The 26,542-nt window shown below is 40.3% G+C and overlaps 1 protein-coding gene across 2 annotated transcripts; it reads right to left on the bottom strand.

Moving 5' to 3' along the window:
* Nucleotides 1-17,185: 17,185 nt before the first annotated feature.
* qtrt2 (queuine tRNA-ribosyltransferase accessory subunit 2) lies at nucleotides 17,186-26,389 on the bottom strand. Of its 2 annotated transcripts, none has more exons than XM_078280150.1 (8): nucleotides 25,829-26,389; nucleotides 25,679-25,734; nucleotides 24,661-24,737; nucleotides 23,813-24,022; nucleotides 22,759-22,958; nucleotides 20,221-20,390; nucleotides 18,307-18,421; nucleotides 17,186-18,170 (listed from the first exon to the last, which is right to left on the bottom strand). In XM_078280150.1, the coding sequence occupies exons 1-8, from the start codon at nucleotides 26,044-26,046 to the stop codon at nucleotides 17,930-17,932; spliced, it is 1,287 nt and encodes a 428-aa protein (XP_078136276.1). In that variant the 5' UTR covers nucleotides 26,047-26,389; the 3' UTR covers nucleotides 17,186-17,929. The 2 variants fall into 2 exon arrangements, with proteins under 2 accessions (XP_078136276.1, XP_078136277.1); XM_078280151.1 differs by having other exon boundaries at nucleotides 20,239-20,390.
* Nucleotides 26,390-26,542: the final 153 nt, after the last annotated feature.

Below are 26,542 nucleotides of genomic sequence, written 5' to 3'. Positions count from 1 at the left end.
GACTGATTTGTCGTTTTACTGTTACAGTGGGGCAAAAAAGTATTTAGTCAGCCACCAATTGTGCAAGTTCTCCCACTTAAAAAGATGAGAGAGGCCTGTAATTTTCATCATAGGTACACTTCAACTATGAGAGACAAAATGAGAAAAACAAAATCCAGAAAATCACATTGTAGGATTTTTAATGAAGTTATTTGCAAATTCCTCGGGAAAATAAGTATTTGGTCACCTACAAACAAGCAAGATTTCTGGCTCTCACAGACCTGTAACTTCTTCTTTAAGAGGCTCCTCTGTCCTCCACTCGTTACCTGTATTGATGGCACTTGTTTGAACTTGTTATCAGTATAAAAGACACCTGTCCACAACCTCAAACAGTCACACTCCAAACTCCACTATGGCCAAGACCAAAAAGCTGTCAAAGGACACCAGAAACAAAATTGTAGACCTGCACCAGGCTGGGAAGACTGAATCTGCAATAGGTAAGCAGCTTGGTGTGAAGAAATCAACTGTGGGAGAAATTATAAGAAAATGGAAGACATACAAGACCACTAATAATCTCCCTCGATCTGGGGCTCCACGCAAGATCTCACCCCGTGGGGGCCAAAATGATCACAAGAACGGTGAGCAAAAATCCCAGAACCACACAGGGGGACCTAGTGAATGACCTGCAGAGAGCTGGGACCAAAGTAACAAAGGCTACCATCAGTAACACACTACGCCGCCAGGGACTCAAATCCTGCAGTGCCAGACGTGTCGCCCTGCTTAAGCCAGTACATATCCAGGCCCGTCTGGAGTTTGCTAGAGAGCATTTGGATGATCCAGAAGAGGATTGGGAGAATGTCATATGGTCAGATGAAATCAAAATAGAACTTTTTGGTAAAAACTCAACTCGTCATGTTTGGAGGGGAAAGAATGCTGAGTTGCATCCAAAGAACACCATACCTACTGTGAAGCATGGGGGTGGAAACATCATGCTTTGGGGCTGTTTTTCTGCAAAGGGACCAGGACGACTGATCCGTGTAAAGGAAAGAATGAATGGGGCCATGTATCGTGAGATTTTGAGTGAAAACCTCCTTCCATCAGCAAGGGCATTGAAGATGAAACGTGGCTGGGTCTTTCAGCATGACAATGATCCCAAACACACCGCCCGGGCAACGAAGGAGTGGCTTCGTAAGAAACATTTCAAGGTCCTGGAGTGGCCTAGCCATATGCCATAGAAAATCTTTGGAGGGAGTTGAAAGTCCGTGTTGCCCAGCGACAGCCCCAAACCATCACTGCTCTAGAGTAGATCTGCATGGAGGAATGGGTCAAAATACCAGCAACAGTGTATAAAAACCTTGTGAAGACTTACAGAAAACGTTTGACCTCTGTCATTGCCAACAAAGGGTATATAACAAAGTATTGAGATGAACTTTTGTTATTGACCAAATACTTATTTTCCACCATAATTTGCAAATAAATTCATTAAAAATCCTACAATGTGATTTTCTGGATTTCTTTTTCTCATTTCGTCTCTCATAGTTGAAGTGTACCTATGATGAAAATTACAGGCCTCTCTCATCTTTTTAAGTGGGAGAACTTGCACAATTGGTGGCTGACTAAATACTTTTTTGCCCCACTGTATATTGAGTCCCGATACAGCTTTAAGGGCTACCCATCATTTAGTCCTTCTAAATCTTACACTTGATGGAAGTCAAAATTATGAGATACAAAATCAAGTTTTTATTTAAAATTTCACGATTTTGATTTGCTATTTCATCCATTTGAATTAGTACCTCATACTTTTAATTTAATATCTCAAAAATATTACTTTTTTCATTTCTTGGCAGAAATTGAATAGACTTTTGTCCAAAACAACTTCCATGCTTCCCATACACATACATTTGGGACAGTTTTGGGCTCCATGTCGTCCTTGAAGACAAAATGTGAACAGATGGAGACAGGGATCAAACCACCTATGATTAATTACGATTAATGGCCAATCCCACTTACCAGCTTAGTTGCAGCTGCCATATATATATATAAGGCGACAGAATCCTGTGTTCACTTATCATCGTTTGAGTGTTAAAACCAAACATGACTGGACTTTATGTTTAATCTTCAGCAGCTGACTCTGGGCACTCTCTGAGAGCATGCAAATCTCTACATGCTCCTGTATGCGCAATGCCTGTACACTCTTTTGCAAACAACTCCTTGAAAGATGTGAACCTTTCACATTTGCTTTATGTATTCCAGCTGTATTTATCTCACTCCTGTGATAAGGAGTTAACAAGAGGAGGAAGGGAGAATGGAAGCCTCAAGAGGAGAATGTTCTGTGAGTTTCGTGACTAACATTCATAAGCACTGAGGATTTGAGGTAGGCCTAACTATTTAACATGATTAGATAAAATTTGTTTTAGATTGTTAGTGATGCAGTTTGTAAGAGGGGAAAAGGGACGTTTCAAAAGACTTTTCAAAGTGAATTAAAAATCAATGCATAGAATGAGGCTTTTCTTTCTCTATCAAATATGTTGGCAAAGAAGTCCCCCTATAGTGGGAGCAGAGTGGCTGTACGGCTGGCTTGTTAGCTAACGTTAGTATGCTAATTTCCCCCACCCAACATGCCCTCATAATACACTGGTTACAAAAAATTAGCCAAACTAAATTGTCACTCATCTGGCGATAGCAATGTGCTTTCCTACAATGTGACCATAGACTGTTATGGATGTGACAAGAGCGTGTAGAGGCTGGCTAGTAAGCTAGCCTGCTTGCTAGGGAGCTAATTGTTTAGCGGTGCATAGAGAGAGAGGTCTATTACGGTCTTTATATTAAATATCATGGTAAAGGATATTAATTTAATTAACGTTAGTTTATTTTGTATATATGTAGAGATCTCGAAATGTATGTAGAGATCTTTTAAAAGACATGTTATTGTTGGAATAAATATACCAACACAAGTAGCTATGTATATCTTGTTGTATGTTTGCCATCTTAGGGCCATAATGTGCAGAAATAGTTATTCCAATCGTTCAAACCTGTGTTTTTTAGAAGGAACATTTAAACGTCATTTTTTACCATTTTTGACAGCTCTGATGTCTATTGGATTGATCAGATGAGATGGAAAAATGTGTTGTGTGTGCCTCTCAATGTCGTTTGTTTTCTTTCCTCACTCTCGTTTTCAAGCTGAACACCGAAAAAGGCAGACGAAGGCCGACGTGTGGCAACGGTGCGGGACACACTACACAAACAACGGCGACGGTCGCTCACCGTCGGCCCAACTTGGACAGACGGCCGACGGTCTCCTTGGTGTGTCAGGGCCTTTGGATTCTCTCCTGTGGAAAAGGTTAAAGGGCAAACGCTGCTGCCCTAAAAAATTACAGGTTCATCTCCCTCAATACACAAGCTCCGGTATTTCCCCTGAGAAATTTAATTCTGGAGGAAATTGTATATAATGTTATATCCTTAGAACAGAGATGGGGACTCGAGTCTGAGACTCGGACACAAGTCGGACTTAAGTCGCACAAACAGCTGACTTCAGACTTGACTCGGACTCGACCCAAAAGACTTCAGACTTGACTTGCGACTCGACCCAAAAGACTTCAGACTCGAGCTTCGAGACTCGTCAACAACATGTTTTCATGCAATTATAGCTTTTTAAATCTAAATGTATTTATGTATTTCTAGTTTCTTTTATTGGCGCAGATACATTGGGGAAATGTATGACGCGCTGCATGTCACCTGCCCTTTGCCATAATGTGCAACGTAACGCATGCGTTATGCCTTATGTGCGCACACTCACACATAAAAATGCATTGACGATGGCGACACCAAGTCCTCCCGGAGTTGTGCCTTTTGTCATTAGTTTTGCTTTCAATAACTTGGTAAACAGAGGCAGTAAGCCAACAGCTATATGCAAGGTGTGTGGCACCAAGATAAATTATGCCGGATCAACAACGTCGAACTTCATCAGGCATCTCAAAACGCACCCAGGCAGGTCAGTCACTCACACGCTAAGAAAGTGAAACGTTATATTTAGCATATATCATCACAGGTAACAAGCTAACCATCGCAAAGTTTTGTGCTAATGCTGGGAACTGGCACATTGTATCTTTATAGTTAGTAGTTGCTGAGGCTCAGACATCCATGGCGCACAGGACGCGGGACGCACGGATCTATCTCCCCAGGAACAAACGCTGTGCCGGGTGGGCAAACTCATGTGATGCGTAATTGATCCCGTGGATGATTTGTGGGCTATTAAGTGAACAAGGTGTACCCGGTAAACCAAACACTGGGCCGTCTTGACTGTCTTAATTCTGCACATATTTCTGTTACCGTAGTCCTATTTCATTATTTCATCCATGCGTGGCGCAGCGGATCCGTGCGCACTGTCACCTGCCGTGGATACGCTGGCCTCACTAACCTCTCCTCCTCTGAGTCGGATCTCCCTCGCGCTGGACTCAGTTTCACTGAGTTAAATTGCATTAGATCAGTGAGTTCAAACTGCTTATTGTGCGTAATTTGGACGGACACTGAGATGCATGTTGTTCCCTAACTGGTGTGGCACTGCCACTATTCTCTTGATTTCCACTTCGACATTAGATTTTTTTTGAGTGAAAGAGACGTTACATTTAGCATATATCACCACAGGTAACAAGCTAACCATCGCAAAGTATTGTGCTAATGCTGGGAACAGGCACATTGTATCTTTATAGTTGTATCCATAAGATGTGACAGACTTAGATTAATATTTCACCAGGTCCAAGGGCTAGAGGGATGTGTTAAGTAGACCCCATAAAGTTATCCCACAACTGATTTTGATACTGTACTGTATGGATGGCAGCTACAGGACATGCTTTGAATTCATAAGATTTAACAATACAGTGTTAGGGACAGATCAGATGGCCAGAGACTTGAGACTTGACTTGGACTCGTGGCAAAAGACTTGAAACTTGACTTGAACTTGCCCCTCAAAGACTTGAGACTTGACTTGGACTCGAGCTCAAAGACTTGAGACTTGACTTGGACTTCCAAAAAATGACTTGTGAACATCTCTGCCTTAGAATATATATAACAGAGGGGGAATTGTGCTCCTTAAATAGAGGCACACATTCAATAAGGTATCAGGAGTTGCATACATAAGTAATGCATTCAATGCATGGTCATACCTTTCTCACTCTGGACTGTCAACACCTGGGCTCCCCTTAATCTGTTAATCTGTTGAGCAATTAAAGCAACACCTCCCTACCATCTCGGCAGGGACGACTGAGAGTGACTTGCGTGTGAGTAGTTTATGAGAAAAATGTGCATTCACTTGAGGGTGTGCTTGCATGTGAGACAGAGCAAAAGAGACAGAGGAAGGTGGTCACGTAAAGGCTTGGTCATTATATTTTCTTTCTATAGGGGTCAAACACATACACATGCAGCATTAAATATTGTATAATTACGCCAAATTTAGACCTAAACTGCTATAATGACTACTAATTACATACTTTGTTCTCATGCTCGTCGTCCATTTTACGTAGGCTGCTGATGCTTTGACAGAAAATACTTCACCAGAGCCTGGAAAGGTCAACGAAAAATCATTCCTCTGTCCTGCTAATTTTGAAAGCTTACTACACCTCAAGAGTCTGTGTTTACTTCCATTTTTTTATCACACCCTCACAAGCACCTGGATGAAACCGGTTACCTTAATCAGGACATAGACACACACCCTATCTCTCTGTTTCCTGGTAGACCTCCCTGCTATACCCTGCTCCCTTTGCAGTTTAAATTTTCCCCTGCTCCGTGTTTCCTCTCTCTGCCGGGTGAGATACTCTGCACATGTGAGTCAAGGGCCAAGCTACAGTCTTAAGAGTAGGTAGTAGTAGTAACTAAACTGGTACCACGCACACATCTTACTTTCTTCTTGCATTCTCTTGGGTCCTTCCTAATTGTTCCATTACAGGCTCACTCTGCTTTGCCATCACACGTGCTTTGTTTATGTGTGTCAGGCTCACATGTATTGATTGTTCAGTGATGATGCACAGGTGGTTGCTCTTGCAGGGAAATATTGACTGGTCTGAAGCTGCACACTTCTCCCACAGTCTACGTGTGGTTGGAATCAATATTTGATTTAAAAGAATTATTTGCTTATTTGCTTTCTTGTCAAGATTTAGATGAGAGGGTCGATACCACTCTTATATCTGTATGCTAAATAAGAAGCTAAAGCCAGCCGCCAGTTATCTTAGCTTAGCATAAAGACTGGAAACCAGGGCCTACCATCACCTCTATCACAACCTGATATTTTTGGTGTTCATTAATGAGCTAACAAAGGTTAAAAAAAAATATTTTCTTACCTCATCAGGATTATGTTAACTTTAAGCAGGCTAGCTGATTCCGCCCATTTTCCGTCTTAATACAAAGCTAAGCTAACTGGCTGTTGACTGTTGCTTCATTGTTAGCTTACTAATAAATATTGTTTAATCCCTACAAAAAACACCGGGTAGAGTGTGCGCCCCATGTAGGCTGAGTCCTTAGCAGCGGCCGGCAGCCCTTTGCTGCTTGTCATTCCCTCTCTCTCTCTCCCTCCTTTCCTGTCTATCAATATCACTGTCTATTAAAATAAAAAGCTCCAGAAGATAATCTCTAAAATAAAATTGTGGTAGAGGTTATGGCAGGTGGATTCTGTTACCTTTAGACAAAACCTGGAAAGAGAAACAATTCACAAAGATAACCTTTGTTAGAAATGAACACATTATAACTAGTTTGATCCATAAACTCTAGGCAAGAAAGCAAATAAGCATATTTCTTGAGCATTTTCCTTTATTCCTTATTGTGTATGACTGATGTGTGCTAATGCATTTGAAACTCCTTTAATCGTTTGTGCTCATTCTTTTTCACACTTCAATCTATCACTTCTTTAATAGTGTCCTTTCTTTTCTGTTGCCGATGGCCCCGTCAATTTCTCATATCAATTCCCTTTTGTCTCTCACACCTTCCCTTTCTTTAATGTTCTGCTTTTTATTCACTACATAATCCACTCCCAGTCTCACAGCTGCATGTTGGTCCTGTGAAACTTGTTAATTAAATCTGCAGATTGAAAGACCCGTGGGGAACAATGTTTAATCGATGGGCACAAATAGATGACTTTCATTCCACACAACTCTTCCCATATTGTTAGCCCAATCCTTGGCCCAATTGAGAGAAGTGAGTGTGTGTACTCGTACAATTACAAAGAGACCAGTGCAAGATAAATCTCAATCAATCACTAAATGCTTACAATCTCCCTCTCCCTCAGTTACAACAAGTAAATTGTTTCACTACCGTAGAACACCTCTTTTTTGTTATTTCTGTGCTTAAAATGTTCTTTTCAAAATTTGACTTAACCCCATTTCCCTGCAACTCTCCTCTTTTGCTGTTGATATGTCAGCTAAATCAGGAAAGCGAGTGCTTCTAATGGAGACCTACTACCTGATGTGTAGCGGAGGAGGTTTACTCTAACCAGCGGCTGTCATCTCATTCCCAAAGTCAGACCAACGTTACTGATGATTCACAAGGAACAGAACAGAGGTTACATGCAAATTAGGTTAACTGTGCCTAACCATGTACAAATGAAGACAAATATTCATGCATTAAGTGTGGCACGATCACATGTGCACTCACATACATACTAAGTGCACTCGGTAGGCAGAGGGGTGCCTGGCCTTTCTTTAGCTGCAGGCAGTATCCCAGTTCACCCAGCTGTTCTTTTACCCCTGCAGCTAACTATGTGTCTGACCTCCCCATCTCCAGCAACAACAACCCGACCCAGCTGGCTCAAACATCAGCAGCACCCACAACAACACTGAAACGCAAAGTCACAGAGAAAACATGGCCGTGAATCATCACAGACACAACAATCTCTCTCAAAAAAGCCGGAATAGTCCGAAAGTGCCTGAAAAGATGTCATCAGTGACCCACCAGAAGTTCTACACATTCATACATGAACTAGTTGTAGTTATAGTATAGTTCTCAATAATGAAGACTTATTTTAAGCCTAAAGGGCCGTCCATACCTGGAACGATAACTATAACTATAAATATATTGTTTTAAAAATCGCTCTAACTCAAGCGGATGGCGGCGTCCACACCACAACTATAACAATGACAGTGTTGTTGAGATCACTTTGAGAGTGATTTAATAAACGATAGAGACTCTGACAGTCAATCACGATAGAGACTGACAGTCAATCAAAATCCATCCACATTTACAGGGCGCCACGTTCAACACGTCTGTTTTGGCAGTTGCCAAAAGCATGGCTGTAGACTCTTACTCTTGTTACACATTAGTAGTTACTAATAGTAACAAGACTAGTTTAGGATGTTAGCATGCTAACATTTGCTAAAATTAGCACTATTACAGCTGTGGCTGATGGAAGGGGTTTGGATCAATCATTTTGCACACTCTGCACAAAATAGTACAGCTTTCCTTTCCTTAAGTTTATTTGTAAATATTTGTTATAGTGTCTTTTACATATTTTTCAATGGGATATTTCTAATCTATATATATATATATGTATATGTTCTTGACTGTGGCAGTACTTTGCTTTATTGTTTATTTCCTTATGTTGTATTGTATGCACTAAACAAACCAAGGCAAATTCCTTGCAAGTGAAAACTTACTTTGGCAATAAATTTGATTCTGATTTTGCAGTAATTTGGTAATAAATTAAAGTATTTGACAACTTAAACTTTGACCTGATGATGGTACTACATGAAAAGTCAGGGCATCACCTAAGTCAGTAGCATTCATCCTCTGGGGACCATGAATGTCTGTACCAAACTTTATGGTATGATATTTCAGTCTGGACCAACGTGGTGGGCCGACCAACTATCAGACTTCTAGAGCCACATCAATAGCATGGCTAGAAATCATATTATAATGTAATAATAACAATGCAAAGAATGGAAACACATACAGTCCAACTCGCAGAAGATACAGTGGAGTACTCATGTATAATTTTGTCATATTTGGTGGTCCTTTCCTGTCTATCACTATCACTGTCTATTAAATTAAAAACCTCCAAAAGATAATCTCTAAAATAAAAATGATAAATTGTGGTAGAGGTTATGGCAGGTGGATTCTGTTACCTTTAGACAAAACCTGGAAAGAGAAACAACTCACAAAGGTAACCTTTGTTAGCTTACAAATGAACATGTTATAAATTGTTTGATCCATAAACTATAGGCATTGAAAATGTGTGGAGTGTATGTGAAAATGTAGCAATGCAGATAATCCTGTGGATTAAAAAATGCAAATGCAGGCTCCCTTGTGGCTAAGGCCACCAGTATCCAGGAGGCATGTGGCCTGAGGGACAAACTGAATATGAAATTGAAATAGTGAGAAATAATAACATTCTGCTCTTGTTTCAGCTCCTGTACTTTGAGCTGTTATTATCACCATTTCTGATTTCTTTTACTTTGTGGTAATATTTGTGCATTTCTTTGTGCACTTTTAATCCAAAAGGTCTGATTTTATTCTATAAGTGGATCAATATATATATGGAACTAAATAATTACAACTATTAATAAGACTTCTGTGTATAATGCCTCTGTAAAGCACTGTAGGCATAACTAGTCCTACTATACAAATTTAGGTGACACACATGTACATTTTATTCCTGTACATTTTATATAACCCTGAACCATTAACCTAACTGCAATATAAATGTTTCTTGAATCAACACCATACGCATACAGTAAATTATACATTATCATTATATAATGATACTTGAAGCAGGTGGAATACTGCTTATTGGACACAACATCACCATGTTATGCATTGCAAATGACTTTAGTTGGATGGATGGATGGATGTGCTTGAAAAACAGAGGCAAATATCCCAGTTTGCTTACTTACAGTTTAGTTACTCAGCTAAATGTCCCAAGTGAGGGTGAGTACCTGAGGCATGCTCAATACTTGTGGTGTAAAGAGGTGAACAGCAGCAGAGATTTGTGTCTACGCGTGGCTGCCTGACAGCCTTTTCATCAACATCATCAAAACATTGGACTAACGCCAGAGTTTCAATGAGAGTTTCGGCTCCATCATTCAAAGAAACCCACCCTCCCTTCAGCCTGGAGCAATGAGGCGAGGGATTCTACTAACTGATTGTACAGAGCAAACAGAGTAAGTAAAAGGTGAGGGCGAGAAAGGGCAGCAATCATACACAGGTCCTATAGGCTGAATATATAGCATCCTCAACCGAGCCACCAGGACATCCGTCTCTTGATTTAATCAAGACACAAGGAAATTGCCTTCAAACTCAATGATTGTCAGTGTATCTATCACAGTGGCAGCACCAATCACACTCTTGGTTTACAAGCCAAAAACCCAGAATATCATGAGGAATGCCTCAAAGACCCCTCCACTCAAAAATGTGTTTTTGCTAGAGCTACTTCTTTCGTTTTTTTTGACTGCATACAGATTGTATACAGAAGTTTTTCCAGCTGCTGACGGGCTAAAGGTTTCTCTGTACTGTCATGAAATCTCAGTGGTAGATGTGCATGATTTGTGACATCACAAAAAGTGGCAGCATAATCATGGTCCAAAAACAGAATTCTTTCAGAAAAGTTGGAGACAGCCTGTGTCAAGTGGTTAATCTTTTGAAATGTGCATGACAGATTGATGACCCAGAGCTGAGGAATACCATGGTGAGACAGAAAAGATGGATTTTATTTGGAAGTTTGAATCTATTTATCCTCAGGCAACAAAATTAAGCAAACCCTCATAAGAAATCATTTTCCATAGAACATATTTCCTAGGTTACTTTAATATTGTTAGCTCGCCACTATCAGCTATTGTTAGCTAACAGATTGAATCAGATAGTGTGTTAACAGTGTTCATATATTAAAAAGGTGGTCAGCTACAATTTAAAACGTGTTGTGTATGGTGAACCCCAACAAACACAGTTAGGGTTAGAGTCCTTCATGTCAGTCTAATAATGCCTTCAGTTGTAATCGTGCAGACACAAATCACAAATTGTTAGAATCTGCTCAGCTCACTTTTTCAGATACTACGATGTTTCTATGTCTATGAAAGTGTAAGCAAGTTCTCAGCTCAGTAAACGTTTTATATGGCAGCAGCAGAATTCTTATAATCTGCAATCTTGTTATTTCTGAGCACAAATAAAAATCAGCTTGACTTCTTTTAAATGACATGGCTAGTTCTAAGCGGACCAGCGGTGGTGGTGGGTGGAGTGGGAGGTCTGAGGCAGCTGCTATTCAAAGACAGGAATTCTCAATAATAATTATTGATCCAGAAGAGATATTTAAAGGAAATATTCTCAAAAGCACCAGAATTTGCAGTGATCCCATGCTGAGCAACAGATATGTGATGTGACTTAAAACGAATCTGCTTTTGATGTTCCTTCAAAATCCAGATGACATTATAGATCTCTGCTATCAGCTGTCTCCATTTATACAGGCAAGAAGAAGGAAAACCTTGTTTGTAAGAGCAGGAACAATTGGATTTCTGTCCACTGGTTGCCTGATCTCTCAACGGCTGATGTAATTTTTTTTGTCCTTATTCTTTTCATAACCTGTCCAATGCTTTGATTACCCAGCTAGTTCTGCAAAATAGAGAAACGTTCCACAGCTATTCAGAGAAAAGAAATACTACTAATGTCTCAAAGTTTGCTTCAGAAATAATGCCACACACATGCCTCAATGTAGCTATGGTAACATTGGCCAATACGCTGTTTGTGCCTGAAAGGCGAAGAAGACAAGCCTCCACTAATGCCTCACTCCATCTCCACAACCTTCATGGAATGCGATCACTATTTAATCAAGGCTCTGCATGTAAACCCATCAAGATGTTCAGTCACACTCTTGGGAACAAAGCTGTCATTACAATCAAACTCTACGATTTGAGAGTGTAGCTCGGTAGAAAGAATGAAGTTGCTACGTGAAACTGCTCACAAGCAGGTCTGTAGATTATCTTGAGTAACTGGTTTATGATTTCTGGAAAGAGACATTGCTGTTGACTTTCAAATGTGTTTTTTGACACTTTGGGCACCACAAGCCGAGTGTGAGTGCCATCTGCTTCCATTATATTGGAGAGAAGGCAGACATCTCTGCGGCTGATAACTCCAACACTGGGCAACTCGCACTAAAACAATCTAGATTGCTAAATAGCATTACAGGTAAGAGGGAAAATATGTATTTTTGATTTTAGGGTGAACTATCCCTTTAGAATCAGAATCAGAATATCGTTATTAATACATACTGTTTGTATATGATTATACTTATATTGTTTATATTCTTTTTATCCTTCTTATATTTGAATGTGTGACATGCACCAACAACACCATGACAAATTCCTTGTATGTGCAAAAACGTACTTGGCAATAAAGCCCTTCCTGATTCTGATTACAGGTAAGAGGGAAAATATGTATTTTTGATTTTAGGGTGAACTATCTCTTTAAACAGCTGATAATGCTCATGTTTTGCAGCCTTAGGACCCATTCTTCTTCATCCAACCACTTTAAAAGATATAAGAGAATTTCTAATATGAAAAATGAGGCTATATTGCTTTTTTAATTTAGAAATAATGAATTTAGTAACAAAAAAAACATCCTGAATTATGGTTGACATGTATATGAACAGATCATTGCAGCAGAAATACATGAGCGATTTGATTGATGGCATGATGATCACATAAATTCACCATCATTATGTCTTTCTTTACCGTTTCGCTCTTTCAAACAGGGGCCCATAAGCTATCAACAACAGTGGCGATAAAATATAACTGGTTAGAAGGTGCATTACAAATTACCCCACAAGATCCTTAAGGGAATCTCATAAACAACAACAAGGTTATATTACACGTCACGCCATTAGGGGAAGATGAATCCCTCAATCACTCATTGTGTAAAAGCGTTTTCAAACTACTGCCTATCCAGACACACTGTAGGGAGGCATGCTTGGATATAACTTTAGCTGTAAATACTTCAAGTGCAGCAAATCACTTGCTGCAACTTCACTGTACTGTAATAAGTGATACGATGCAGCTGCACAGAAACTTTAAGTGTTAATGTTTAATGTTTTACCTAACGCTCTTTCCTTTTCTCGTCTCTCTTTCCTACAAACAGCAAACAGCACAGACCTGAAATAATGCTGAATGAGTTCATTCTGCATTTTCCCCGCCCTAACTGGTGATGCTCAGCAGTAAAGGTCAAATCCTACGTGGCCTTTTCATCCATCCGCTGTCCCACTACACTGACTACACAACTGACCTTTCGTTCAATTTCCTGTGACCTCTAGAGCAGAAGAGCAACATAAATGAAAAGCCTGCTTTAGTAGTGAAACACAGAAACTACAGAAGCAAAAGCTCATCCGACCTTCTGTAACATTTGGTGTCCTTTAAATAAACCCTCAATTAACTAACACATATTTTCCAAATTACTTTGATCCAAAAAAAGAGACATTATGTTCTCTCAGGATTTAGCTAACATCCCACAATAATCATGCGTTTAGTAACTGAACCACTGTACAGACAGAGCATCAAAATGTAAAGGTGCTTGTTACCCTCATTTCCCTGTGTGTATTGTTCTGCTATTGATTGGTATGATAAATATACTGTAAGTTGTAAGAAAAAGCATTTTTTTAATATTTTCTAAAAATTCCAACCATGTTTCTTACTGTAGGGAGCTTTTTGCTGACTCAGAGGCAAACCAAATAAAACGCTTCATTCAATAAAATATGATTTTGGGCAACCCCAGCCAACCTCTCTGCACATCTTTTTATTTATTCTGGCAGTATGTTTCATTTCATTTGTGTGTGCACAGGCAAAGAGGAGGATTTGTGAGTCAAAAAGAAGAGTAAGCATAATTAGTACAGCTGAAACAATTAATCAAAGTTTCTCTGGTTTCAATAATTTGGTACTTTTTGTTGTTTTCTATGATGGTAAATTGATTATTTACTGGTACCCGAGGGTCGAAACATTTTCCGTTTGGATGGGATTTGCACAAAACTACACTACACTTCATTGACAGCCTCGTTCACCAACCCGGAAAAACACCATCGCTTGCAAATGTTCAACAAAGTCAAAGGACCGGCTGTAGTGCATATATTTTGGGTTGTTCTTCTTTGAATAGAACTCCATACTGGTGTTGCAGTGAGCAAACTGGTACCAGAAGAAGAAAAATATGGGGTCATCCCCAGGATTTGTACAGTATAAAATCACAGTAATGGGGCATGATATGCAGAAAAAACCTGCACACGTGTTGCAATGTCTTTCAAACATTATGATACTGGTTTCATATCACATCCCATTAAATTTACACATGACACTGGTGCAGAAGGTCATGAGGGATGTTAACCAATAAGTCTGAAGCATTAATGTATTATGACCTCTATCTCTATAGTTCAGACTACTTTAACTTAGACTTATACATTATGAAGTGCAGAGTCACAGCCCTGATGAAATATTCACTTAGGGCATCCAACGGAGTGAGTAGGTCCCCGCTGATTTAAAACATTGTCAGCCGATGATTTATGTGAATAAATGAATCTTGAAATACATCAGGGAGGTAATAAGGCATTTGCCCTCCTGTTTAGTGAGCAATCATTCATAGCCAGCAAAGTGGCAAGAATCATGGCTGCCCCTCGCTGGTGGTCAAGGGTGGCCAAGGGGACTGAGGATAGGGTCAGGAACTACTGAGGGAGTCGTCGCAGCGTAGGTTTGTTGTAGCCTTATTGTTTATGATTGGGTGACATGAAGAACGACATCCTGTAAAGTAAGCTGACAGAATGATGTTATTTTGAGCGACTGTAGTTAAAAAGGGAGCTACAGCCTTGGACAGATTATGAGACAACAGGCCCCGTGGACACGTAGAAGACTGTCAGAGATACTTTCTTCTCTTTGTGGTCATTTTTTGTCTCTTTTTGGCATATTTATTGTAATTGTTTTGTGTCTCTCTGTAGTTGTTTTGTGTCTCATTGTAGTTGATATGTGTCTCTTTGTAATCATTCAATAACATTTTCAACAAGATGTTAATCACAAACAGAAGCTGCTCAGGTGACACCCAGGCCTGTGCCCAGTAGTCCCATTGAGTAACCCATTAATCAAAGCTGTGACACCTTGTTGAATCAATGATTTAAGCTTCCAAAGCATTACAACGTGACACTTTTCCTCTCAAAATGACAAATGCTGGCACTTTTTAACTCCTGTAAAGACTCTGGATGCTCTGCTCTTATAACACAATCCCTCACTGATGAAACCCTTCTCTGGCCATCATTTCCTCCACAATAACACCCGATGCACTTCACACTGCTGACTTTATGAGACTTTCTGTTGTCTTAGGAGAGAAGCTGATCTAATCCTTTTTCATGTTGTGCTGCCATGACAGAGCAGATAACAATCCAGCTGCCACGTGGAGTGTGGGATTAATGTGAGGCACGGCTTGAGACTAGAGACAGAAAAGAAACGTGTAGCGATACAGCCTGAATGGCACTTTCCATCTGTATAATTGGTTGAAATGAGCTATGAGGGCCAGCTGACTATGTCATTCAGAGCTCTTTACATGGAAATTGTGCCCAATGTCGCTCAGTGCAGCAGAGAGAAAGAGCCACATGGTGTCCTGTGCAGCACTGACAGTTTAAAGCTGCACTAATAAATATATTTGTATGAAATGTGGTGTGTGTGTGTGTGTGTGTGTGTGTGGGGGGGCACTCACAGTGATAAATCACACAGAATTATCACCTGACACTGCAGTTCTCTTCAGCTCTATGGAGCGTTTTAGCATCTTTCTGTTCATCGTTTTGCTTTTATGGCCCAAAACGTTTGTTTTCAGCTGCAGCAGGCATTCTTTCAGTGAAAATGCTCTGATAAACTCACTGCACACCTGCTTAGCAGTTACTGACTAGCTGGTGAACATAGTGGGACATTTAACAGCTAAAGAGCTAGATACTTCTCTCAAGAGTTCATTATATCATTATAGTCTATGAAGGAAACTAAAAACAAACCTTAAAAGGAGAGTGAATATTGGATTTACATTTTCCAGATGACCAGAAACACAAACGATAATATTCGTCCACATTAGCTGAATGTTCCACTCGAACAGCGTCTAAGCTGCCAAAAAAATAAATTAACCCTGCTTTAAGTTTATCTACAACAAGTGCATTTTGGAAATGAATTCCCATAATGTTAAAGGTGTGCTCACAACTTTGAAATAATTACGGTTACATACTATACTAATATACAATAATAATCTATCAAACCTATGAGCCGTGGTTATTTTCAGCATAGTTGAGATGAGCTGGAAGGAGCAAACTGACCTGAACAGAAGCGTTTTCCCTATGAGGATCCCACATCAATAGTTTTAATATCACACGTCCAGTCTGTAGGAATCTTGTGTGAATCTCTTAACGTAAAGGGTATAAACTCCTGTGTATCCTAAATGCTCTAAATCCACATATTGTTCTCAAACTCTTATTTTTCTACTTAATACACTCTAGCAATAGGTCAGCTGGGGACACCAACCCCCATCTGCTACATGCTTATTTATATTCTATTTCATTGTGCTGTATCTCATCATTTTTGCAATCACTTTTGTTCCACTTTCTCTTGCAGTTGAAGATCACAAACCTGAGAAATATATGTCAAAATGAATAATCAGTTGGAATCTTATTAGGAGCTTTAATCAACCGTCATTAAGAACCACTTCAAAAGGGGCCTAATTATTGCAATAAACAGACGGAAACCTTGTTTTAACCAGTGCGTATTTACCAAGGATAGATTTAGTCACAATTACTTTATACAAATGTTTGTCAGATACACAAGGAAACATTATTTTTGGATTAGCTGCTGAACACCTCCACTGAGAAGTTTCTGAGTAAAATACTATTAGCCATTATCCAGGGAAAGGAGGGCAATATCCGTTCACTACTCATTCTATTTTTACTGGCTAATCTGGGGGATTGACTTTACAACCTTCTCCACACCATTTTCTGTCTACTACCATCCCATTAAACCAACTCAGTCTGTCCCTTGTCCCCCACAGATATCTGCACGGTCTGGCAGTCAATTATATCTCCTCACCTTCAAAAAGCCTCTCTCCATTGCTGCACGGGAGGCAGTAGAGACACATATCTTTCCTTGATCTTTATCCTCCCTCAGCAGTGGGAATGGTAAAGCTGTCAGCTCAAACCTTCAGTTAACCTCCCCAGAGCTCACAAGAGACAACCACCACCATCTGCATGTTGAGAGCGCCGTGTTTAATGCGACACACAATCTCATCATACATGCTGGTTAGTCATTGGGTTTGACAGCAACATGAAGTCAAAGTCTACGTGTGTGAGAAGCTCATCCAACTGAAACATTAAAAATATTCCTGGAGCACAAGAACAAATGAATGGCTGGATGACAACAGACCAATATGAAATAACAAAAGGATGCATCAAAGAAATCTTAGTACATGATGTTTTAATGTATGAAAGGAGAAAAGCGGGAACTTTTTTGGGTTACCCAAATTGGTTCTCCCTCTGGTCTATGCTACTGTATCAATGAGTCCAAAGGGTGTTAGTCATCTGCTAACCTGCAATCACACCACAACAGAAGGCAGACATGGATTTAGTCAGTCGATAGTACACCACCATCCATCCTTACATGTATCTATTTATGTAAATTCCTCTTGACCGCCTATCCAGCTCCTAACGCTGACTTCATCTCCTGGCTATCTGCTCAGATCAATACACAAGCTTCAGGGAGCGGTCCCTCCTGCTGTGAAACCAGGACCCAAATCTAAGGGACAAACATCAAATGGGTGTCTTTTTGTCTTTTCATTTGTCTTTTTATTCCATATATGGAGGGGCTCTGTCTCAAGGTCTCTGCAGTGGTAAGACAAAGCTTTGATTGCGTCTGGCAAAGTCAGTCCAGTGATCCTTTAGAGGAAAAGCAGGATCAATCCCTCTCCTATCATTCCACGTATCAGCCTTTCTTTATGTCTGCCTGCCTCTTTCCCTAAGTATCCGTCTCTTTAGAAGGTCCAGTTTATCATTGGCCAGAGCTTCTCTCAGGGCACCGAAGAAGGCATGATAGTGGGCTGTGTTGTGAATCATGAGCAGGACTCCAGCCAGCAGCTCATTGGTCACCAGCAGGTGGTGCAGGTACGCTCTCTGGTGGTTCTTACAGCAGTAGCAGCCACACCCCTCCACCAGGGGCCTGAAGTCGTCCTGGTACCTGGATAGAAGTTCAAAGAAAGTTTAAGTACGTAGAATTCATGAACAGGCATCCTAAAAGTTAATCAAGTGTTCATGATTCTGCAAGCACTGCTACTTATGAAACCCGTTGGAGTTTTATTATAGCTGCCACAAACCTTTTGTCTTTGAGATTGATCTCAAAGGATGTCATCTGCGTTTGATCTTCAAGATTAAAATCTCCATTCTGTTGCGTCTCTCCCGCCGTGTCCCTCTCTTCATCCAGCCCTAGCACTGCCAAAGCAAACATACATCCATACATCCATTAATCCTAGCACACCACAAACTATTCACAGCATTATCTCATTATTTAGCACGAAAACCTACATACAGAACCATAGCTCTATCAGCCCGGCGGAGAAAATAAACAGGAACAAATACTGTAGCTTGATCGCCTTTAAACACTGCTGTGTCCTATATTATCTCCGCCATTATAATATAATTACGTACTGGCTATGTTATGCCAACCAAAGCCCGTCTTACACAGATGGGTGTTCACTGCAAGGTGACTTTACTTAATTAATAATTAAACCAGAGAAGAGCCTTGTTTTATCAGGAAGGATGTTGTTGTTTACAGGAGGGTAGACCACAACACACACAATGGATATAAGAGAGAAGAAAAAGACAGGGAAGAGGGAAAGACAAAAAGGAAGAAAGTGGTCCACAGCAATGCACATGATTAAGTATAGAGATTAAAATGCAACAATAGAGCAAAATGGGTTTAGTGCAAACTGAAAGGTGAAGATGAGTGCAATAAAGCAAAAAAAGAAAATTAGTTTAAGAGACAAAATGAGGCTTGACCAAAGTAACTTGCGCTGAAGAGCAATTCTGCCTTACAAAAGCAGAGAACAGTAACTACAGAAACAGGCTACTTAACCAAACTGTGAAGCACATTGCTAAAAACCTTAATGTTATGCCTTTTAGACAGATTGTTAAAAAAGAAACATTTTGGATAGTGCAATCGATGTTTGGACATCTAAAAAGGTTGCTGAGAAAACACAACCACAAAAAAAAAAAAAAAAAAAGTCTTTCAAGCATCTTTCTTTTCCGTTTAAAAAGGGGTGATAGAATGATTATATAGGGTATTTCACACTGTTCCTTAAGGTCTCCTAATAGAGTATGTAACATTGGTTGGGCTGAAAATGGCCCAGGTGCTGTTCTATGGGCCCTAAGGCTACCCTGTGGAATGGCCCTATTTGGAAGGAGAGCTTTTCTTCTGCGGCGCTCCATACCCAGGGCAAAGTCACCGACACCAGAAACGGAAGTCCGACACCGTCTTACCAAATTTGCAATTAGCCATCAATTTTCGTAAAACGGCCCATATAGCGAGAGAGACCCCCTACCTAAGCTCCCATACTACATTGTGACATGTCAGTTTGCTCTAGGCATAACCCTAATGCAAGCTGTTGAAAAGAAAAGCCAGTGTTTTCCATCTTTTTGGGGTAATTTCCTTCATCACACTTTAAAAAGTCATTATATGGCTTTGGGCAAGGTTGTTTTACCTGAAAGGTTACTGGGTTTGACAACAGCAGAAGTGTCACCTTGTTCCCTTTTAAGTTTGGAATTAAACCTCTGTGAGCTTTCATTTAAATGCTTAATGTCTAAAGAAACAGTTACATAAGTTGCAACAACAGAAAGAACAAGAAAGCGGAGGGGGCTAGATGCAACTTAAATGGGAATGAGAGCAGCCGAAAGTTAACAAGCTTGATCTGCATCTGCAGATATGTTCAATTCATTGATGTTACAAAATCTAAATTAGTTTGGAGTACAAGAGAAAGACAAAACAAGTAAAATCATTAACAATAAAATAGGTTCGTTTTTTTTTTTAAATGGCGTTTGGTGCTGAAGCACTACATATATAAATTACTAGATCAATATCTATCAGCGTACCACAGCTGCCAATTAAGTTAAACTTTCTTTTACCACTTGTGGTTTAGCTTTATCAGAGATATTGATTTACCCTCTAAATGATGTAACATGTAAAAAGAAAAAGTTGTAACAAAACTATTCCTTAGCACAGGTATTCACCACACCTGCATGGAGGGCTCTACCTGCGAGCTCCGGGTCCAGGGAAATGTCGAAGCTGAAGCAAAGAGCGCAGCCTCGCTCCGTCACCTGGAAGGGGAAGAAACTCTCAAACAGGTCCACACCGGCCTCCACGCACGCCAGCACCTCATCAGGTTGTCCTACACCCTGCAGCAGTCTGACAGTCACAGCACAAACAGCAGAAGGTACTAGGGCTGTCAATCGATTAAAACAAATAGTCTAATTAATTACATACTCTGTGATTAATTAATCGAAATGAATCGCATACATAATTAACGGTGTCTGAACCGACTTTTTAAGAAAGTAAAAAAAGAAAAGACAAAAAAAAAGGGTACTAAACAACAGTTGGTGACATTAAAGAACGGCTTGTTTATTGCTAAGGCCATATGGTCAAAATTAAATGATTTAATAATAATGTATAACAATAACAATAAAACACAGTCAAACTTTACACCGTTTAGCATTAGCTGTCAGCATTTTAACCGTGTTTAATCCAGCTACTAGCTAGCGGTAGGCTAACGTTAGCTGCTGTTGAGTATTGTGTTAACTAGCGTCACATGCAGCGGGGTTTGTGTTTCCTGTAACATCTGTTTCAGAGCAGCAGAGAGAAGCGCAGACATATCAGTGGCACCAGATTTTCGTCTGTATGCAAACGTCAATATGGAATGGATTAATCTGCGTTAATTTTTTTAACGCGTTATTTTTTGTCAGATTAATTAATCAAAATTAACGCGTTATTTTGACAGCCCTAGAAAGTACATAAACACAAGGGTCTACAACATATGTGTGTGTTTGTGCTCTTCGTGGGCTTTCAGTAAACTGGCTCCCTCTGACTCTCTGCCTGCAGGCATCAAGGCCAAGCCCAATTTAGCATTTGATAATGACTCCACTCCACTTTCCAGTATCTCCTAACAGCCAGCACTAACAGCAGGGACGGTGGCGTCCCTCTGTATTCCAGACGAGCTCAAATGCAGCTCCTGGATACAGACTACTGCTTCTTTCAGGTCCTCTTTCCCAATCTCAGAGCCACTGCCATATCCTCCATCATCTCCAGGAGAAGAGCGCTCATGTGGTCCAGTGAAGGCAGGCAATGAAAAGCCTCTGAAAGGCAGCTTATGTAGTTATGTTTGGAGAGCCATTAACATCTAGAGAAAGTTTGGCCGTACTGATAGTGTATTCAGTCTTGTTGGAGAATTGGGGTTCTTCTGAATATCTCTAGAAGAAGCATTTTATCATTTATCATTATACAGTATTCCTTTCACAGGATTAAAAATTGGCTAGATCATCTTTCTATTTCATCATTATGCTTATATGTACAAGTTGAGTGTTTTAATCTTAAACCAAGATTATATTTGGGGTTACGACGAACAATACTTTTCATTAAAATGACTGTCAATTATCTTTACAATTATTTGTTTAGTCGTTTATATAAAATGACAGTGAAGGTGGCCGGTTGGCTCAGTTGGTGGAGCGGGCGCACATGTGTAGAGGTTTATTCCTCGACGCAGAAGGTCCAGGGTTCGAGTTCGACCTGTGACGGTTTTCCTGCATGTTTTCCCCCTCTCTCTCCCCTTTCATGTCTGAGCTGTCCTATCATTAAAAGGCGGAAATGCCCATAAAAAATCTTTAAAAAAATAAATAAAATGACAGTGAAGCATCTATCGCAACTCCCAGAGCCCAAGGTGACGTCTTCAAAATGGCTTGCTTTGTCCAATCAAAAGTCCAAAACCCAAAGATATTCAATTCTTAATTATTTAAAACAGAGAGAAGCTGCTGGGTTTTCACTTCTAATCAATCAAGCAGGATCGTTAACTGATAAGCTGGACCTACCAACTGGGACCACTCTCCATCTCTGAATCACACTGCACTGCTGCACTGGTTTGTTAATTTACTAAAAATAAAAAGGAACCAAATGAATTAAAATTGTATTCATTCATGTATCAGCAAATAATTAATAAATTCTAGTGTTGGTAACTGCATAATCATTTTGGTAACTAGTAACAATGTTGAGTATCTCCTAGTTAGAGGTTCCCAAATATAAAGATGTGTTTGCTTCCTTCGAGTTTGCATTAGAGGTGAAACAATTAGTCAACAAATTGATTTGTTTATTAACAGAAAATTAATCTGCATACATTTTTCCCGAATCATTTATTATTTATTTTTCAAGCAAAAAAAGAGACTCCAACATGCTGCTTTCCTCTGTTTAATATCATTGTAAACTGAATATATTTAGGTGTTGGATTTTGGTCGCTTTAAAATGGTAATGACTTTTTCATGATGATGAAATGATGAAAGTCCTTAGTTGTAGCCCCTCGGGTGTTTTTTGTTTCTGTATGGATTTACTGTAGAGCATTTACAGGCTGTTCCTAAACGGGTGATTAAAATGCCTTTGTGCTACAGCTGTCTTATTGATGTCAAGATAGTAAATAACAGAGTACTTTCAAATGAAACACTAGAGTGTATGATTAATGGGGGAGAAATCTCTGTGATGAATTAACACATTTCTCACACAGTCAGAAGCTGACCTTGGTTTGTCCTCAGGCAGCTCTTTGGTCACAGCAGTGATGAGCTGGCTCCTCAGGGCCTGGTCCATGGAGCCCGTCTGCAGGCCGTCCAGGCAGAATCCTGCCACCGGCCTCTTGGCTGTCTCCCTGGCTGAGCGCACCCTCTCTTCCAGGATGTCTCCTCCCTCCACCACCCCAAACATCTCCACTCCCTCCAACTCCTGGCAATGACACACAGTTTGGTGATTGGTGAAATATAGAAAGAAAAGTTTATGGAGCATTATCAGGTGTGTAGGGACAATGGGAAATGTTCCTCAAGTGCAAAAATAAAAATGAAGGTTTTATTCTTGCCATAGACCATCTGGATTTTGATGACTCGACATGAAGTTAACTTCACATCACGAGGAGGAAAGATGCAGTGGGGGGTGGGGAGTGGAGCTCGGTAGTAATCAAGCAGCTCACTCAGTCAGGACAATGCTGACATTTACCTGCAGCACGCGGTTGCTTGTTTTTACCTTTGCTCAACATCATTCTACACTTATCCCAAGGGAAATTTGGTTTGCAGCCAGGCAATAAAATACACAGAAGAGACATACAGGCAGTGAAATGTACACATAATAAAAAACTGTGTTAAAAAGACATACTTTCAGATTAATGCAACCCAAACAAACTTGGAGTAAATTACTTCCTATATATGAAGCTACAGACAGTTTGGAAAATATATTATCTCTTCTGAAGCATATCTGAGTTAAGGTGTCATATGTATGCATGCATGCATCTCTTTATGTGGATCAGAGCCACTCTCTTTTATCTGTCATGAAATGAGGTAGCTGCTTTTAAAAGAAAGAACAGCTGATTTCATTATTCATCCGTGATGCTGAGCCCTACACAACTACTGATAAAGAATTCCTCCTATTCTCAATGTGCTTCCAGCTGCCGCACAGTGGCTCCTGTGACAACATAAACACCAAACATCAATCCTTGTCCCGTGTAATCGTGCCATGCATGACTGATACACAAATGTACTGTGAAAAAACAGCGGTGTGTGTTTAGACTGCTGCTTGCGTGTGTGTACCTGTGATTTTTGGTGAACTAGCAGACACTCATCCAAGTGGGCGAGAGTTCGATCCACCGACTTTCGAACCCTTTTGCGGGAGGTGTTAGTCTGCCACGTCTCTCCGTCTGCCATGCTCTGGTACCAGTCTGGCTGCACGGTCTTCTGGAGAGCCATAAACTTGGCCACTGTCAGCTCGATCCGCCCACCGCTGCCCCACACTGACACCGTCTAATAACAACCCACAGAGGGCATTTCCATGTACAAAGATGCTTGAGCTGAAACAGCTTTGGTGAGACAATTCTCTCTTTAAATAGTTTGGCATTGTGGGAAATACGCTTATTCGTTTTCTTGCCAAGAGTTAGATGAGAAGATCTATACCAATCTCACAGCAGCTGGTTAAGTTAGCATAAAGACTGGAAACAGGAGTATACAGCTAGCCTTGCTCTGTCTGAAGGTAACAAATTCACCCACCAGCCTCTCTTAGCTCACTTATTAACAAAAACAAAATGCAAAAACAACGAAGTGCGGTTTAACCCATTGTTGTGTGTTATGTGCAAGTATTTCTTGGGCATAGTCTTCACTGGTTGCCTAGCAATTGCTCTCAGGCCAACAAATAGTCACACATAACACCCCATAAAACTACAACTTCATAATTTTCACGCTTTAGAGGTGCATTTTGCTACCTTTGGACGGAGTGGGACTAGCTGTTTCCCCGTTTTCAGCATTTATGCTAAGCTAACAGGCTTTAACATATTTAGCGCACAGATAGAGTAGTATTGATCTTCTCGACTAACTCGCGACATGGAAGGAATAAGTGGCTTTCCTAACATGTGGAACTACTCCTTTAAGCAGAAGCTTAATCTTACCTTGTTAGTAGTGTAACCTGTTGGGCAGGGGGTCGCAGGGTCGTGAAGCGAGCAGTACAACACAGTATCATGAAGACCTGCACAAAACAAAAATCAATGCATATCACAGAGGGAAGAAAATCAGACAAAGGGTTACAGTCAGCACGAAACGAGCTGACGGAGTGAGCCACTTCATTACTGCATGTTATTAATGTGACGACTCCAGGTCGGGAGAGAGGAATGAGGTGTGGCCTTATCAGCAAACCTAGCTGCAGCAGAAGATCAAAAGGTGAGAAAACAAAAGGCTTGATAGCAGCAAATGCTGCTGTTATGTAAGTGTTCAGAACTCAGTAGCTGTTATGGAGTTTTCGATTGTATCACAAACACTTAACGGACTTCTCATTCATGTTGGCTTTAAAGTTGAGACTGAAGGAATAGAACAGCTACTGGATGAACCACGTGGTGAGACTGTTTTTGTCATCTATTGTTTTCAAGCTCAAGAAGGAACTTCAAATCTCAAAATAAAAAGTATTAAATAATAATAAAAGTAAGTAATAAACTATTTGTATGAACACGCTTTGCTTAAAATAGCATTTCAGCACTGACTGGCTACTGTTGTCATATAATATATATGCTGCTACTATACATTTCCTAATATCTGGTCCAATGTTTTGACCAATTTCGACTATCAGATCTGCACATTACCATCACCTGTCCATACTATTTTGCAGTCGTATGCCTTTACCTGAACATATTAAACTGATTCCAACTATTTTATACAAATGAAAGAAAAAGTGGCTGTAAATAAAGCTCTACTGCATTAATATCAATACAACACTTCATGATTTTCAGTTAGTTAAAAAGATGATGATGGATTACCTTTTAATCATACTGAATAAATCTGAATAGATTGGGTGTTATCATAATTAATGCAATTGATGTTGTGTCCCAATTTATCTTCTTCGCTCTTCTCCTGATTACTAGTGCCACTGATGGAGGAGAGAGGAAGAAGAATACAAATGTGATTGATCCAAAGTACCTGCAAACTTTCTGAATCCATCCTTAAACTCCTCCAACACTTCCTGGTGCTCTGCTCTTGAGAAAGGAAAAAAAAGTTAGACTTCGTGTGTGTATGTGTATGTGTATGTGTATGTATGTGTGTGTGTGTGTGTGTGTGTGTGTGTCTTACATATTCGACAGGGTAACCTGAGTGACAGAGGGGAGGTTGCTCAGGGTGTGCAGTGTGTCCTGGGTGAGGTGGGGCACTGTGCCTACGTGTGTGTGCAGCAGACACCCCGGGACTTCCAGAGAGTGCTGTCCCGTCCTGCCGAGCCCCTTCAGTACACCCAGCCGACTTCTTCCCTGAACCACACGGGTTAGCTCCAGCTTCATCCTGCTGCCAGCCATACCAGGAGCTGCAGTCTCTCTAAAAAGATTCACTGAACTACACTAACGTACAGTACCTAAACCACCACGAGTTTCAATGATAGATCTCAGATAGCTTACGTTAACGTTAGCAAAACACACGTGAAGCAGCCACGTAGCTAACGTTAACCACTCACGTATTAACGACTCTATTCAAGCGTTCGGTGAGTTGAGGTGTTTAACGTTACTTACTGCTCTTAAAAGACGATAAGGAAACCTACCCATTCACAATTGTGCTGGTTTGAATTATATACGTGTAAGTAACTAGGAGCATCTCTTCTTTCGCTTCCCTACAAAACTCACTGACTGACAGGAACTACAAATCGTCGAAATATGTCGTCATCACCGGCCGCGACGGCGCTTCTACAAATAGCCAATAGCCAACACCAATTTGTTGTAATGTGCTTTATACAACCTTTCAAATAAGTAGTGTTACTGGATTTCTTTAATTATATTTGTACGATTTATTACATTTTAA

The sequence above is a fragment of the Sander vitreus genome, chromosome 22 (assembly GCF_031162955.1).
Source record: "Sander vitreus isolate 19-12246 chromosome 22, sanVit1, whole genome shotgun sequence".
NCBI lineage: Eukaryota > Metazoa > Chordata > Actinopteri > Perciformes > Percidae > Sander > Sander vitreus.
The sequence above is the reverse complement of the archived record's forward strand: the minus strand, read 5'-3'. Positions and strand labels throughout refer to the sequence as shown.